Genomic DNA, 17,890 nt, shown 5'->3' on the forward strand with positions numbered 1-17,890 from the left:
AATGGTACTCAATTCCCTCCAGGTTAACCTTTCTCATTAAGTTTTTCCTTTGCTGTTAGGGTTTGTCACTAGGAAACCCTATTCCCCCACTATCCTTTTTACTATTTTTGTTTTCATCTTGTTTTTCTTTTTTAAAATTTCTCTCATTTCCTTTCTCCCTCCCTTCTTCAACCTATTTTTAAGAAACCTTACATCATATCACCTTAGAAAATTTATGACATCAACGTCTTTCTAAGATAAGAGGTCCATAAATGCACTCTTGAATCTATACCGTGTTAAACATACCAGTAAACTATAGCTGCAACACCGTTGGTGAAATTTGGGAAATCAAGGAAGCAAAGATTCTCTAGGAAAAAGACAAGCCAAAAATCATGTATATTTTATATTATAATCCACTTTGTGTTCTAGGATGATCATCATACTAGAATTAGAGAAAAATATGATCAAGAAGATGACTAGTTTATCTAAGCCATTTAGTTTGAAACTTTGGATGAAGTCATAACTTACCAACTCCAATATTACTTTAGTTCAACAAAACAAGTAAATGATTATAATTCATTTATAATCTACTTCCTAACAATAGAATCCCTTGTACTCTGTGATCATAAAGCATGAAATCAGTCATTTTAATTATTTTAGTATCATTATTTTCCTCATATGATCAATTAAAAGTTTACATTCTTACACGACCTAACAATTAATCTTTGTCTTCAATATTTCGTATTCGCATGGCATCAAGATAAGATTTTCCAGCAATTTGACGAGCAAAGAGGCCGCTGTAGTAATCACGAACTCTCACTCTCTTAAACAACAATGGTGTTTGATTAGTAACCAAGCTAGGTGTTGGTCCTATTTCACCGTCAATTCTTGCAGTATGGAAGGTTGCTATGGAGATCCGTTCTTTTGTAGAATTTACCCTTGCTCGATGCTCAATGCTATGATATTCTCCATTGGTCACAATCTATTTCACATACAAACACTAGTATCATAAATAATTCATAAATCTGTAGTTTAGGAAGGAAATGGGCTAAAAGCACAATTCAAATCGATTCAAACCCAAGGCATATCAAATCACATACAAGAATCGATAGAGTTATTTTTCATGCAAGTTGATATGAATCAGCAAATGAGTCACGTCCTAGCAGAAAACATTTTTCTTTTCACAAAAGCACATTTACAATATGTATGATTGTTCTGTCTCAAAAGACGAGAAAATCACAATGCGTGGCCTTCTCTTCAAGGATTTTAAGCAAACTTGGGCATAACACTTCACAAAATCCAAAGGATAGTTTTTTATTAGTATTTTAAATAGTTTTCCTTATTTTTTAGCCCTTGGAGATAGCATTATAAAGTATGATTTTTAAATGCTATAAAAAGTAGTTTTTAAGTAATTTTTCTTGCTCATTTCCAATATTTCATATTTTATCTTGTCCAATGTTTTGTATGATGCAATGAAATAGAAAAAAAATCATTATTTAAAATGAATCTATATTTTTGAAAAATATTTTTTTTTTAATTTTTTTTCTGTGTTCGTGTGCGAACGTGTGTGCATGTGTATAAATATGTGTGTGCATGCACATCACTTGGAATTGAATTTGAAGATTCTTATCAAGCCTTGCAATTCGATCCGATGCCCGATTCCTGAAATTAGGGCTTTTATTCATGATAATCCTAATTTGACAATTATGATCTAGAGAAGATGAAGAGAAACAATCCTGCGGCTGGAATGCCAAAATTCAATGTGGATGCATCCAAAGAAATAATAATAATAATAATAATAGATAAGAAAAAAAAAAAAAAAGAGGGAGTCTGTTATTTGTGTTCTCACAGTTTGGTGACAAGTGGGAAGAGAATTGACTATTGCATTAAGTTGGTTAAACAAAGAAGGCAGGCCATGGAAGCATAGATGCATTCAACAAAATTGTTTACCTTTGCTGGGTAATAAGCAGCAGGTAATAGGTAAGGTCAGCTGAAATGGGGATAGGCAGGGAAACATCCTTTTCAGTGTGGCCATATGTTGAGGTGGAAATGGAATTTTAAATCTACAATCTGATTGAAGGAAAGGAAATGAAAGAAAAAAAAAAATTGAAAGTTTATTTTTCATTATGTTTTCTCTTTTTGTTAAATACTGTTAAAAAAATGTAGTTTTGTTAATTGGTTAAAAACTTAAAAAATCAAATGTTAATGGTATCTAAAATAAATTTTTTTTTATTGATTTGTTATATATGTCATATTTTTATTTTTTTTTCAATAATTAAATATAAAAAAGTAATTTTTTTTTTCATATTTTTCTTTTCAAATGGGTTTAGGGAGAAAGCGGATTGACCAGGTTGGGCTATGAGTGAGCATGGATAAAAAAGAAAATACTCAATGATGACACGGGCTCATGTGACATAACACTAGTGGGTGCAAGAGTATGGATCCCACACCTACACAATTGCACCTGCTCATCATATAACATTGATTTTTGGGGAGGATAGATGGTCATTGATGGAGTAGGGTAGGTAAGATCAATTTTTGTAGAGGTGGTTTTGACTATTTTATGATGTTGGGATGTGACTCATATTCTGAGTGGAACGCATGTACCGGGGAAAGTACCATGAAGCAAGGGACCAAAAGAGAGTTGTAGAGTGCAGCCATTGAAGGCAAGTCATCGACGGTTTGGGGTGTAACCATCAATGATTTCAGGTAGTAGCTGCGAGATATTTCTTTCTACTCCAAACTATTGATAGTTTCAGTTGGTGCAAGTAACGGATTTTCAAATCTAAGATCAGTAGATTAATCTAATCGGAGGAATTTCCTCTGGGGGATTGCTACAGAAGTGTTTTAGATCAACTAAAGTTCTTCTGTACCCATTATATTATTATATGAACATTATTATGTAACCCTAGAAGGGATTTAAATTTCAAGTAAGTTTCAAAGCTTGTAAGCTTCACTATTCATAGTGAAAACAGCCGCTACTCCCGTAGACGTAGGCAAATTGTCGAACAATGTAAATTCTTGTATTTTGATTTTTGCTTTCATTGATTCTCATTATTGAGTGATTGCCAGGTTCGTATAGTTCATCATCGAGTGTTTTCTTGCTTGTTCCATTAATTGTTTCAAAGAAAGTTTGTGTGAGGTCTTTCGTTGCGCACGCTCAGCACCGACAATTGGTTTCTGATGGCTGATTGATGAGAACAACAATCGGTATCATACCCGGGTGACTGTTGTCATGTTGCACATCAATTGGTCTTAGAGTGCCAATTGTGCACGTCAATTGGTATCAGAGCGCCAATTGTGCACAACAATTGGTATCAAAGCTATTAGTTCTCAATGGCTGGGATTTCTTCTGCGAGGTTTAAGGTTGGTAAGTTTAATGGAACAGGAAACTTCAAGTTGTGGCAGAGGAGGGTGAAGGACTTGTTGGTGTAGCAAGGGATGGCGAAGGGTCTATACGGAAAGAAGTTGGAAAGCATGGACAACGCAAGTTGGAAGGAGCTAGAATCGAAAACTGTGTCCACTATCAAATTATGTCTAGCAAATGATGTGTTGTATCACATCATGGATGACGACTCGCTGGTAATGGTTTGGTTGAAGCTGAAGCACCTGTACATGTCCAAGTCATTGACAAACAAGCTTTATCTTAAGCAAAAAATTATATTGGCTTAAGATGGTGAAGGGTTCAGATTTGACTCAGCACATCAACACATTTAATTAGATCATTAGTGATCTGGGGCGAGTTGATGTAAAGTTCGAGGAGGAGGACAAAGCGTTGATGCTGCTGAATTCCCTACCTATGTCTCCTACATTCAAGAATCTGGTTACGATACTGACTTGTGGAAAGAAACCCTAGAGTTGGAGGACATCACGAGTGCATTGTTGGGGTTCCATCAAAGGAAGAAGGCTAGCGATGAGGGTTCACATGGTAAAGGGCTCGTGGCGAAGGGTAATCAAGATCGTGGGAGAGGCAAGTCGTGGAGTAGATTGAGTGGCAATAAAACTCACTTTAGGAGGAGGGAGGACATCCGCTATTTTAAGTGCAGGAAACTAGAGCACAGAAAATCAGAATGTTAGGAGTGGGAGAAAGGGAAGGCAAAGGCTCGAGAGGGTTCGTCAAGATCTGCAAATATTGTGGAATAAGGGGACTCGGGGAGCAGTGATTGTGAGATGTTTTATATTTCATCAGATTCCAAATGCCTCATGGGTTCTTGGTTCATAGACTCGGGATGTTCTTTTTCACATGACGCCCAACAAAGTTTAGTTCACCACTTACAGATTCGTGATTCCTGGTTCCGTTCTGATGGAAAACAATGTGGTCTGCAAAGTTTTTGGAATGGGGGATATTAGGATCAATATGTATAATGGTGTGGTAAGAACGTTGTGTGGGTTAAGGCATGTACCCAATCTACGGAAGAACGTGATATCATTGGGTGCTTTGGATTGTAATAGGTATAATTACAAGTCCAAAGGCGGGACGATGATGGTGTGTGATGGCGTATTGATGGTGATGAAGGGACAAAGGATAGCAGGGAATCTCTATACACTACAGGGTAATATAGTTGTAAGTGGAGTTGCAAGTGAGAGTTTTGAGTCAGATAATACCTTTTTGTGTAACATAACCACACACAAAAAGATGGGTATTCTTAGCTACATTGGTTTGGATGTTTAGATATTGGTGAGGGCAGCATCATGGATTAGACATGGGTATTTCATAAGATTATCACGAAAGGTTTAGGGGTATCTTATGCGGAAAGAGTTGGAGATGTTTTCTAGGGGTAACTTGCGGCTAACGTGGAGTACCAAATTAGGATAGAGTTCCTAAAGTCAGATATTGGTTCTGAGTACACTGGTGTTCAAGGAGTTTTGTGAGCAGGGCATAGTGTATATAGGGCTTGCAAGAGATTTCTTGTGGAAGTCAACGAGTATGACATGTTTCTCGGTTAATCGATTGTCAAAGGTATCACTTGATAGGAGATTTGCAGGAGAGGCTTGGACTAGTTATGTGGTAGACTTTGGAGGTCAAGCTATGCACGTTCCTAGTGAGGTGGGATCTAGACTTGGTGTTATGTCCGGACAGTACATCTTTCTGGTATATAAGAAAGATGAGTTCAAGTTAAGTGATCCAATGGCAAACACGGTGGCAATTGGTGGAGACATGGTTTTAGGTGTTAAACCATGGGACAATGTACTCAGGTAGATGATAAGAAACAGGTTTTAGAAAGCTGCAATAGCAGCAATGCACATGTTGTGCATGTGGAGTTGGAGACTTGGGGCAGGAATGCAGGGAGTTCTAACTCAAGAGACTTGCAGTATCATAAGATAAACTGGAGTAGAAAGGAGATTGTGATGCAAGTGGAGTTACAGACTCAGGGCAAAAATGCAAGGAGTTCAAACTCGAGAGACTAGCAAGATCGCAATGGACTCAAAGGCACTATCAGGCCATCGTCCAAGTGTGATCTGATGTCTTATGCAACCATTACTACCATCAAGAATCCTACTACCTTTCAAGAGGTGGTGTACGGTTAGGAGAATGGTAGATGGACAGGTGCCATGATGGAGGAGATGAAGGTACTGTATAAGAATTAGACATGGGATTGACAGTGCTCCCAAAAAGGGGGAGGGAGGTAGGATGCAAGTGGGCAATAATTCTATTGTTTTGTGTGAGTGACATACCGATTGCTGGGAAGGTTCCGACTGAGGTAAATCAATTAGGGACTCTGTTGAGAAAGGAAATTGACATGAAGGTTTTAGGTGCTGCCAAGCATATTCTTGGGTTGGAGATTCGCAAGAGTAAATATACAGTGAGGTTGGGATTATCTAGGGATGACTTTGTAGTCATAACTGCGGGGAGATTGGTGTTATCTTAGGGTGGCTATATGGAAAAAACTACTTGGAGATTGTGGTTATCTCAGGGTGGTTTTGGGGATCAAGTGCTGGTAAGGTTTAGCATGATTAATGCTAAACTGGTCACCAATACACCGTTGGTGAATCTAAGTAAACAGTCTACCGCTTAGTACTTGAGGACGAACGGTGATGTTTGGGTCATGTCAAAGGTTTCCTACACTAGTGTAGTTGGGTACTTCGGCGAGCAATAAAGAGTTTCGTCAGTTGTAAGGTTCGCTAATGGAGACTACACAAGGGGCTTGGACGGCAAAAGGCTTACAATGGGGTATATTGTGGGAAGGCCTAAGTGTTGGAAGTCTAGGGTAAAGTCTCAAGGTGCGCTGGTTACAACTGGATCGAAGTTTTTGCTAGAGGCTGAGGCTGCCAAGGTAGAATTGTGGTTTAGTTGATCATTCAAGGAGCTGGGTATTCAACTAGGTTTAATTCCTATTACCACGGTCAAGTTCAAGCATGGCTTGGACTTCGTTTACGTCTCCAAGTGTTAGAGGGGAGGCAGGTCCCAATCTACTTGCTCGGGTGGAGCAGCGGGGGGATTATGCTTTTGGATTTCTCCTAAGTGGTGAATATTTGCCAAGGTGGAGATTGTTGAGGATGTCGCTCATATTCTAAGTAGAACGCATGTATCAGGGAAAGCATTGTGAAGTAAGGGACCAAAAGAGAGTTGTAGGTTCCAGCCATTAAAGGCAAACCGTCAACGATTCGGGGTGTAACCATTGGAAGTTTCAGGCAGCAGCTACGCAGTATTTCTTTCTACTTTAAACCGTTGATGGCTTCAATCGGCGCAAGTAACGGATTTTCGATTCCAGGATCAGTAGATTGGGCTAATCAGAGGGATTTCTTCCAACGGATTGCTAGAGATGTGTTTTAGATCAACTATAGGTCTTGTGTACGCATTAGATCATTATATAAACATTATTATATAACTGTAGAAGGGATTTAAGCTTCAAGTAAACTTCAAGGCTTGTAAGCTTCATTGTTCATAGTGAAAATAGCCACTGCTCCCGTGGACATAGGCAAATTGTCAAACCACGTAAATTCTTGTGCTCTGATCGTTGCTTTCATTGATTCTCACTTTTGAGTGATTGGTAGGTTCGTATAGTTCATCCTCGAGTGCTTGCTTACTTGTTCCATTAATTGTTTCAAGTAGAGTTTGTGTGAGGTCTTTCGTTGCACACACTCGGTGCCGACAATTAATTTCTAAGGGTTGATTATTGAGAAGAATAATCGCTATGTGATTGTTGATGTGTTGCACATCAATTGGTATCAGAGCGCCAATTGTGCACAATAAATGAAGTACATGTCTTGAGTTTTCCACAATACCAAACTTTGATTTGAAGTTTAAAATTTGGTGCAGTTGGACGACATAACTTAATAATACTTCCCTTGGAGTAAGTTTGACTTGTTCATGGAGAGGTACCTAGGAGTGTTTTAGAGAGACCTAAGAGCGGTTTCAGTATGTGATCAGGATCTACTTTTTGGATATCCTGGTGCAGGGTGTTGGGAGCTTTTATTCTTTAGAGGAGTAGTTATGTAATCATAGGGAATAAGCGGTGGCGGTGGTTGTAAAGGACATACATGCTGGTTGTCTACTGTGTTGCAAACACATGGTCCTTATCCTAGCATAGTACATCCAAGCTAGGATTGCCCCTGTATTATGTTGGCTGTCGGTTTGCTTTGCGATCCATTTGTTTGTGCTAGAAGGTCCTATAGCTGTTGTTCATTATTCGATGGGCTGTATTTTGATATTTGGTGAGACCTTAGTAGATGCAGAAGGCTTTTTTTTCTTCTTCTTTTTTGTTTGGGGGTGGAGGGAATTGCTCAGATTTTATTTGCTAAATTGCCACCAAGGGATGTGTTTTGGGGAATTATGTGAATTGGTTCTTTGGGTTGTAGGTGGTTTTTTCAGGTTTTCTCATGTTGTTATTTACTTGGGGACTACGCCTGGTTGTCTGTTGTTGGGAGGGGTGATTTTTGTGCTTGAGGGGTATCTCTGGTTGTATATATTTTTCCTGAGAAGAGACATTTTTCCCCAACCTTACCTTGTAAAGTGTTTTTGTAATCAGCAATATCCACTTTGCAAATGAAAAAAAAAAAAACCCTGTAGTCTAGGATAGCATTGTAGTTAATAGTAGTTATTTCAAATTTGAAAGGCAAGCGTCCTTTAGGTCTAATCCAAATTAAATTACCTCTAAGATATCTCCAATGTTGACGACGAAGGCGCCTGGGAGGGGATTAAGAGGAACCCACATTCCATCTTTCCTTATCTGAAGACCTTCTACTTCATTTACCTGCAGGAGAATGGTCAGACCAACTGCATCCGAATGGGGGCTAATTCCGTTGACTTGCTCCGGTTGAGGACATCGTGGGTAATAGTTCATTCTCATTGATTGTTCTCCGTCTTCGAACAACTCTTTCATTTCCTCGGGTTCCATCTTTAGAGCTTTTGCCATCTGTGCCAAGATAAACATGGCCAGACTTTTCAGTTCCAATGAGTAAAGTTCCAATGTCTCCCTGCATAAAAAACATGGACTGGTTAGAATGAGAAACAACCAATGAGTTTACTCAAGTACACAAACAACCAAAACATGCACACATACATCACAGACGCAGAGAGAGAGAGAGAGAGAGAGAGAGAGAGATGACCTAAATGGCAGAGGAAGCTTGGGAAATAAATGGGGCTTCCTTATGTGGATTGGGAAGGTCTTAATGTAGAACATGTCACCCCAATCAGGCTTCTGCTCCTCCGATTCAGCAATAGCTTGTCCAAATCCCTCTAAATCTCCTGGTTTCTGCCGAAACTTCTTTTTCTCTTCCATTGGGAGGTTGAAGAAGTCGAGGATTTGTGTCTTTATTTTCTCCATCAGTGAAGAATTTACTCCATGGTTTACCAACTGTGACAAATTTATCATGCTTAGAGACAAAACAATGTCATTGCAAAGGAAATATAGTCTAATCATGTTTTTGCAAAACAGGGCATTACGATATGAAATAATAATGTCTTTGCAAACTACCTAAGAGTCTAAGAGACCATGATTTTGCAATTTGGCAAAGTGCAAATTATTGAATCATGTTTATTATTTACTTGCTTCATCCTTTAGATTTATGCTACATAACCTAACAACTCATCAGATGAAATGAATATCAAGTCAAATTCCTGGAGTGATTAACCTGTGTTGGTCCAGAGATTGCTTGCATCAAAACTCTAGTTATAACTAAAACTTTCGTAGGATAAGGGATTTGAAAGGGAAATATAGAGCAAAGCTGCAGTCAACCAGGAAGAAAGAGAAAAAAAAAAATCATTTCCTCATTTGACAAAGATGAGGTTGAACAAACTGATGGCAATTCTCCCATGACCAATTCCGCCTCGAATGCAACAGAGCTTAAAGACTGGCCCCATAAAAAACTTAGCTTTCATTTTAATTTTTTCAATTCTCCTTAAAAATATCTTGCCCATAGATGATGACGGAACACCAATAATATGATTACAATGAATATATGGTAATAAAGATAGTACTTTTGTTCCTTTAATTTTACTGTTGGTTAAGATATGCCTAAGATTTCAGTATTCTTAATAGATACATAAGTACAACCTGGAAGAAACCCCATTCTTTGCAGGCAAAGTGGAGCCTGGCCAATTCAGAAGCCATGGATTCTTCAGATAACAAGCCTTGCAGGTTGATGATTGGGACATCATGGGCAGCTTCGGATACTATCGCTTGATCCTTCTCGCAACGTATGTGTCGGGATGGATCAGTGATTCTCGACTCCTTACCCAACTCCTGGACACAAGGCACAGGAAGGGAACCCGTATTCACCCGCACACGGGATTCAGCTGACTCCATACTTTCGTAGGGATGCAGCTCTTGCTGATCCTCCTTTATTTTGCTCACTGTTGATTTGGGATAAATTTGGTAGAGAAAAGGTCAAGCTGTCATGAAGAGTTTTTTGGATTGTTTTGATTGAATATGTAATTTAATGATGAGAAATATTTTATGGATTCATTTGACCGGTGCCTAAAATAAACAATGATGTGTTTGGGAAAAATATTATATATCAACTAATTCCCACAAGTAAATCAATGGAGTAATGGAAATAATAAAAAATTGAGACATAAGAAATTTAACGTGGTTCCCTCAAATGTTGAGGTACGTCCACGGGACACGGCGGTCCAAATCCACTATCACCAAATATGTTATACAAAGTGGAAACAAAAAGCATAAGCCTTACAAATACACAAGAGTGTATAAACAAATGTAGTAAGATGGAAATGTCTCACCAAATATTTTGAATAAAGCTCCAAAAAACCAACCAAAAGACCACAATAAAAGAAATTCCAATATGCTGTAAATAATATGCAATTGGAGACACACGAAGAAGAAGCAGCAGTAGCTTACTGCAATGAAGAAGATGACCAGCATTGGTGCGTGGGCCTGCTGCAGGTGCTGGCTGCAAGCGCTTGCGTGAGGAGCTGTGTGGTGTTTCCGTCAATAAAAAAACAGAGAGAGTGGAAAGGGCTACTGGTTGTGAAGACTATTTGCTGTTGCAAGACAAGATGGTAAAAAAGGAGATGAAGGGGCAACCTCAATTACTGCGCGTGAGGCTTGGTGTTGAATGCTGCTTCCTTGAGAAGCCAACAACCATTAAAAAAATTCTTTCCAATTGTTGGGCCCCACAAGGAGGGACACCCAACAAATCTCCCCCTCCGGACTTATGGGGACGACTCTACCAATCCGGCCAAAACTCTGCACTTCACATGCTTGTCTCTTGACAATGTTTTAGTCATCATATCCGAACCATTATCATCAGTGTGAATTTTGTCAAGCTGCAATAATTTCTTATCCAACACATCCCGAATCCAATGATATCTAACATCAATATATTTTGACTTTGAATGGAAGATAGAATTCTTACTCAAATGAATTGCACTTTGACTATCACAATAAAGAACATACCTTTCTTGTTTCATGCCCAACTCTTTTAAGAATCTCTTCAACCAAAGTAATTCTTTGCAAGCTTCCGTAATGGCAATAAACTCGGCTTCCGTAGTAGATAGAGCAACACATTTATGTAATTTAGATTGTCATGCCACAGCTCCCCCTGCAAAAATCATCAAATAACCCGAAGTGGATTTTCTAGAATCAACATTACCGGCCATGTCGGCATCCGTGAATCCATGGAGCGTAAATTTACCATTACCAAAGCACAAGCACGCCTTTGAAGTGCCTCTAAGGTATCGGAGAATCCATTTTACCGCTAACCAATGTTCCTTTCCTGGATTAGAGAGAAACCAACTAACAACTCCAACAGCATAAGCTAAATCCAATCTTATGCAAACCATTGCATACATTAAGGAACCAACGGCCGAAGCATAAGGAATTTTCTTCATCTCTTCCTTACCTTTCTCACTTGTAGGACTTTGTTTTGAACTAAACTTGAAATGACTAGCAAGTGGGTAACCAACGGGTTTTGCTTTATCCATATTGAACTTCTCAAGCACTTTTTCAATGTAACTTTCTTGAGACAACCAAATTTGCCCTTTTTCACGATCACGAACAATTCTCATGCCAAGAATTTGTTTTGCTGGTTCCAAGTCTTTCATAGCAAAAGACTTGCTCAACTCCAACTTCAATTTGTCAATCTTGGAGAAATTCTGTCCTACAACGAGCATATCATCAACATAGAGTAAGAGAATAATATAAGTGTCATCTGAAAATTTTTTCAGAAACACATAATCATCCGAAGAGGTTTTTGAGTAACCATGATCAATCATGAAAGAATAAAATTTCTTGTACCATCTCCGTGGTGCTTACTTCAACCCATACAAACTTTTCTTTAATTTGCACACTAAATTCTCTTTCCCTTTTTGTTTGAAGCCTTTTGGTGGTTCCATGTAAATTTCATTTTCCAAGTCACCATGTAAGAAAGCGGTTTTCACATCTTGTTGCTCAACTTCTAAATTCAAGTATGCTGCCATGCCAAGAACAACCCAAATAGATGACATCTTTACAACCAGTGAGAATATTTCATCAAAGTCAATTCCCTTTTTCTAACCAAAGCCTTTTAACACAAGCCTAGCCTTGTACCGAAGATTCTTTCCATCATTTTTCAGCCTAAACACCCATTTATTTTTCAAAGCTTTCTTTCCAGGAAGAAGTTTAACCAAATCATAAATGTGATTGTCAACTATGGAATTCATTTCTTCTTGCATAGCCTTCACCCATTCAACTTTATTTTCATGGTTCATGGCTTCTTGATAGCTTTCGAGTTCCCCTTGATCCGTTAGAGTAACATAGTCACTTGATGGATATTTAGATGAAGGTCTTGGCTCTCTTAAAGACCTTCTCAATTGAGCTTACTCTTGAACTTGTTGCTCCCCTTCATTTTCATCTTCAACATCATTAGAAATTTCATCATTTCCAACATCTGCAAGAGGTGGAAGAACATCTTCCATATTTTCATCATGTGCTAAAGGTGGAGAAGGTAAGTCTAAGTCAACAAAATCATTCCCATTAGATTGTGGTTGCTCAACCGTGCCAAAATCTTCAATTGTTTGATCTTCAAAAAATATAACATCTTGACTTCTAACAATTTTCTTGTCAACCGGATCCCACAATCTGTATCCAAATTCATCATGCCCTTAGACAAGAAAGATACATTGCATTGTCTTGTCATCAAGTTTGGATCTTTCATCTTTTGGAATGTGAACAAATGCATGACAACCAAACACTTTCAAGTGATCATAAGTAACATCCTTACCTTTCCAAATTTTTTCAGGAACTTCACCAAGTAAAGGAGTTGAAGGGGACAAATTAATCAAGTCCACCGCTGTCCTCATTGCCTCACCCCAAAATGAATTTGGCAACTTCGCATGAGAGAGCATACATCTCATTCTCTCCAGTATAGTGCGGTTCATCCTTTCAGCAATACCATTTTGTTGAGAGGTTTTCTTAACGGTCTTTTGATGTCTAATTCCTTGGCTGTAACAATATGCATCAAATGGGCCAATGTACTCTCCACCATTATCCGAGCACACACATTTGACCTTCTTTCCAGTCTCCCTTTCAACTTTAACCTGAAAATGCTTAAACACATCTAAGACTTGATCTTTAGTCTTCAAAGTGTAAGGCCAAATTTTTCTTGAACAATCATTAATAAAGGTAACAAAATAAAGTGCACCACCATGAGATTTAACTTTCAAAGGACCACATACATCTGAATGTATCAAATCTAAAACATTAGATTTTTTAGTAACAAACTTTGCACAAAAAGGAGTTCTATGTTGCTTACCGGCCAAACAATGAACACAAGCTTTAAGAGACGTACCTTTCATCCCGGGTAGGAGCTTCTTTTGAACAAAAACTGCATTCCTTTTTCACTCATGTGCCCAAGCCGCTTATGCCACAAATCGGTGGAAGAGTGACTTTCAATTGCATTCACAACACTATTACCAATTTTACCTTGCATCATATAAAGTGTACCGATTTTCTTGCCTTTAGCCACCACCAAATTACCCTTTGTGAGCTTCCATTTTCCATCACCAAAATGATTCACAAACCTTTCATCATCAAGCTTTCCAATAGATATCAAATTTAGTCGAATATCGGGTACATGTCTCACATCTTTAAGCACCAACTTGCATCCCAAATTTGTTTCCAAACAAACATTTCCAATGCCAACAATTTTTTATAGACCTTCATTTCCCATCTGAACAACTCCATAATTTCCTTTAGAATAAGAAATGAAGAAATCTCCCCGAGAAGTGACGTGGAATGATGCACCGGAATCAATAACTCAATCAGTCTCTTGACTTGTCAAATTAATGCCGCTTTCATCACAAACAACCATGAGATTACCATCAGATGCAACTGAAGTTGGGTCTTCATGCTTTTTCTTAAAATTTTTCTCTTTGTTTTTGACTCACTTGAAAATGAGAAGCTCGGAAGCTATCCCAAGTATAGGAGTTCTGTCGTGTAATATTAAGCCCAAGGGCTAGATCGTCTCCTCAGGGAATGCGTTTTAATCTCAAATTTTACGTTCTCCCAATCGAAATTAAAAAGGTACTGAACTCAGTTCAGATTCGAGGTTTTCAAAATTGTTCAATTTCACTTTTGATAAATTAATGACACGTAATTTTAAACTCTAAACTAACATGCACTAAATAAAAGAAAACAAGAATAGATACCCTACGTCTACTTAAGGAAACATTGGGACACGCGTTAATAAAAACTGGAAACCTAGAACATGGAACTAAAACATGCAAGAATGGAAACTCAATTAGACACAAATGCACACACTAAAATCGAACCTTTAACAAGACTACAAAATTTAAATCAAGCATCATATTTTAAACGCAAACACCAACTCAACGAGAATTTAAAACACGCAAACAATGACGAAATATGATAAAAACATAACCTTTAATCAAACCGAGAATTTAAATTAAGGGAAAGATAAAAAAAACAAACAATTTAAAATTTTTAAGTCTACTAACAGCAAGATAAGAAAAAATTAAACTTCAATAAAAAAATTAAAGCCCCTTAACACATACTCAAATCCCAAATTTCAAATAAACTTAAACAAATAAAAAAACACATCATTCATTGCAACTAAAAAGAAGAGAAAAGAAAAGGAGAGAGAGAGAGAGAGAGAGAGAGAGAGAGAGAGAGAGAGCGAGCAAAGAAAAGGCCCTAGCTGTGCTACTGTGTGTGGCTTGGACAGCAGGAAGGAGTTGTGTTTTGTGGAGCTGCTAACTGCTGCTGTGTTTCTGGTGCGAATGAAGACTGCTGTGCTCTGTTCAGAGGAGAGGCTGCTGCGGTTGGAGGAGTGAAAGGAGTTGTGCAGAGGAAGTTCAGCGGGAAAACAGAGGAGGAAAAAAAAATGGAAAGGAGAGGAAGAAACGAGAAGGAGGAAGATAGAGAGAGAGATGAAAAGAGAGACAAGACAGAAAAAGATTAAAGAAGAAGAAGAAGAAGAAGACAAAGAAGAAGAGGAGAAAGAGAGAATGGGGAGAAGAGGATAGTCGGCTAGGGGCAGCGCCCAACCCAGAGAAAGGGAAAAAAAAAATATATATATATATATATATATATATATATATATATAAATAGAAGAGGTTTGAAGCCCTATGACCCGCTGGAGCTAAACCGACCCAATTGGATCTGGCCCATTTGGAAAGAGCTGACCCAAATGAGAGATTTGACCCGAATTGCTATATTTTTTTCATTTTTTTCATTCTATGTTCATCGCAAATCTGACTCTTATGGAGCCCGTATCTCATAAAACTCAAAACACTAAAGTTGTAGATAATCCTTTTGTCTTTCTCCAAAAATTTGAATCGTCTCGATCGGAGCTCAAAAGGAAAAGTTATGCATGAAATACAAATAGGTGTCGATTTTGGTTCCCGGGAATTTTCCTACGACAAAAAATTACCAAAACTTAATAAATAATGCAATAAAGTTCAAGAATGATAATTTTGGTACTTTATTAAAATATTGGACAATTTTAGACATTTAATTAAAAATATAAACCGTAAAGTTCGGGTTAAGATGCCCAATTACGCAGTTTTGACGCGTAACCATACCCCCCAACTAACGTTTTGCTAGTCTCTAACAAATGACGTGAATGAATTTCAGGGTGGTGTCTACAATGCATACTCCGGTGATCATGAAATCAATGCACATGCAACACAAGCATACCATTTCTCATACGAGAATACTACTAAATTTCACACAAACTCGTTCATATTCAATGCACACGACTCCAAAGCACATCACTCATGCAAGTTTCATCGTTTCTATATGATTTGAAAGTAGTATACTCACATGAAGTTAATTAGTGGCACATTCAGAGTTAATGCAAGCATATAAGTTCGAGTATAAACAGGTAAACTCTCGAGGTGTGTGTGATGTGTGTGACTCAATACACCTAGGATGCCAGTGGACACCTACAGAACGATCGCTTTGAATCGGCCTAACTGGTATACCCTCAAGAACACTCAAAGAAAATGGGTTCACTCATCATATGAAAGGAGGAGTGTCGCGATCAAACATCCCACATATTACAAGGAACAACGCTAAGTATATGGAGTGGACTAGTCTGGAAAGGATCTAGCCTGTTTATGAGGTGTCGGGTCCTTAACCCTAGCATCTTCTCACCTACTCACCATATCCAACTGAGACCACCCTAGATCAACTTACTCACAAACTTGTCGTGAATACATCTGAGGCATTAATCAGTTGAAGAATCTTCATACACGAAAAATATGTGTCGTGTCCTTGATTCTTTGTGATATGTATTTGAGCCGGCATTGACATTTCATTTCATACGCATGTGTATTGCTTATTCTTTTTTTCTGCTCATTCTTTATTTTCTGTCTTTTCTTGAGCAATAAGGACAATCATAACACTTCTTTTGTAATCTTCATACCATCAATGGGAATTTAGCTCAAATATGAGTTCATGAATTAAGTCTATCTCTAGGGGTGGCTCAGCCTTCACATTTTGAGTAGGCTACAAGACCTAGGTTTCTATCTCCTCACTAGGTGTCACCTCTAGACTAGCAAATTAAAACATAGACTAGTGTACAAAGGAATCATCCAGAAAAAGAGAATTGAGTTCCATGAACTATGATTTGATATTAACACTCAAAAGGACGATAAATAGCTCAAGGATATCTCACAAGGTGTCAGTCTCCACAGGTGCTCTCTCAGTGCTCACAGGAAACCCTAAGTGTAATGAATCACGTGAATGTGTTTATTCAGTCTCGTGAGATACCGTATAAATACAGGAAATTATATAGTCAAATTAACACGAATGTACTACCAATCAATTCTTCATGGAGTCATAAGATCATATAGAGAGAAACTACAAATGATTGACTCAAGTGTGTCATTCATAAGTTATATGTAAGTATGCGAAGGGTATACAAAGTGTTGAGCATGACATAGTGCAATGTAATTCCTCAGTGCTCCTCCTTTCTTTCTCTCTTTCTTTGATTTATTTTTTATTTTTTTTTTATTTTTTGTTTTTAAAACCCAGTACGTGTACGTGCACAGTGTCACATGCGAATGCTCATCCCCCCCAACTAAAGTGGAACATTGTCCTCAATGTGAAAGCATAGGGGAAATAGAAAATACTGTGCACGGGAAAAGTAAGGCGTACCTGAGTGGCGAAATAATGGAAAACAAAGATCGAACTACGAGAAAATAGACCTGAAAACTAACTAAAAATAAAATAAGATAAAATAAAAGAAAAATAAGGGAAAGAAACATCACAATTGTCTTGGCGGAGGCTCTGGAGGAATTTCGTCTGGTGGCCGCAGGTCTATAAATTGCACCGGCGGTTCTCTAAATTTAAGCCACCACAATCGATCAATCGTCATACCTGCACGAAAATCAACCTCAGATAAATTAATGCGTGTCAAAATACCAAACAATTTGTGTGCAGGTTGACCCTCGTCTATGGACAAGAAAGGGTCTTTATTCAACATTGTGTCTAGGAAATTTGCTTCTTTACGAACTAACGGTTGAGAGAAAGTGATGCAGTTCTTCAGAAGCATTAACATTAAAGGTTTTACCTAATTCTTTGAAAATTATATGCTCACCAGACCGGTCACCCTCTTTATCGAGTGTACATATCATCATATCACTGCAAGAGTCTGCCTCCACATTAGGTTCCTTAACATCTGATTCAGGAGGGAGTGACGGTTTCATGGTTTCTGAGCTCAAAGTATTAGGTACCACAGGTTGGTACTCCGTATGAGTATCAGTCTCCTCATCAACTAACTGCTCCGCTTGTGGCCCCGTTTCCTCTGATTTTTCTTTGACCTCTTCTGGTTCAGCTATGTCTTCTAGTGCTGGGACAACTGGTTGTTCGACGATGAGCATCTCAGGTTGGGGAAATTTTTTCTCTCTTCTCGAAGTAGTGGTGGCCTCTGCTGTCTCAAGAGAAACATCGTGTATTTTTTGGTGTGGCTGCTGGTACTTTTGAGGACTAGGCTGAAGTTCCAT

At 38.3% G+C, this 17,890-nt stretch overlaps 1 protein-coding gene across 2 annotated transcripts; it reads right to left on the reverse strand.

The window, feature by feature from the left end:
* Positions 1–605: 605 nt before the first annotated feature.
* LOC131167274 (protein SRG1-like) lies at positions 606–9,863 on the reverse strand. Of its 2 annotated transcripts, none has more exons than XM_058126012.1 (4): positions 9,477–9,863; positions 8,530–8,777; positions 8,073–8,397; positions 606–961 (listed from the first exon to the last, which is right to left on the reverse strand). In XM_058126012.1, exons 1-4 carry the CDS (start codon positions 9,726–9,728, stop codon positions 698–700), a joined length of 1,089 nt encoding a protein of 362 aa, XP_057981995.1. In that variant the 5' UTR covers positions 9,729–9,863; the 3' UTR covers positions 606–697. The 2 variants fall into 2 exon arrangements, with proteins under 2 accessions (XP_057981995.1, XP_057982003.1); XM_058126020.1 differs by lacking the exon at positions 9,477–9,863 and adding an exon at positions 9,055–9,163.
* Positions 9,864–17,890: the final 8,027 nt, after the last annotated feature.

Source organism: Malania oleifera, chromosome 1 (genome assembly GCF_029873635.1).
Source record: "Malania oleifera isolate guangnan ecotype guangnan chromosome 1, ASM2987363v1, whole genome shotgun sequence".
Taxonomy (NCBI): Eukaryota; Viridiplantae; Streptophyta; class Magnoliopsida; order Santalales; family Ximeniaceae; genus Malania; species Malania oleifera.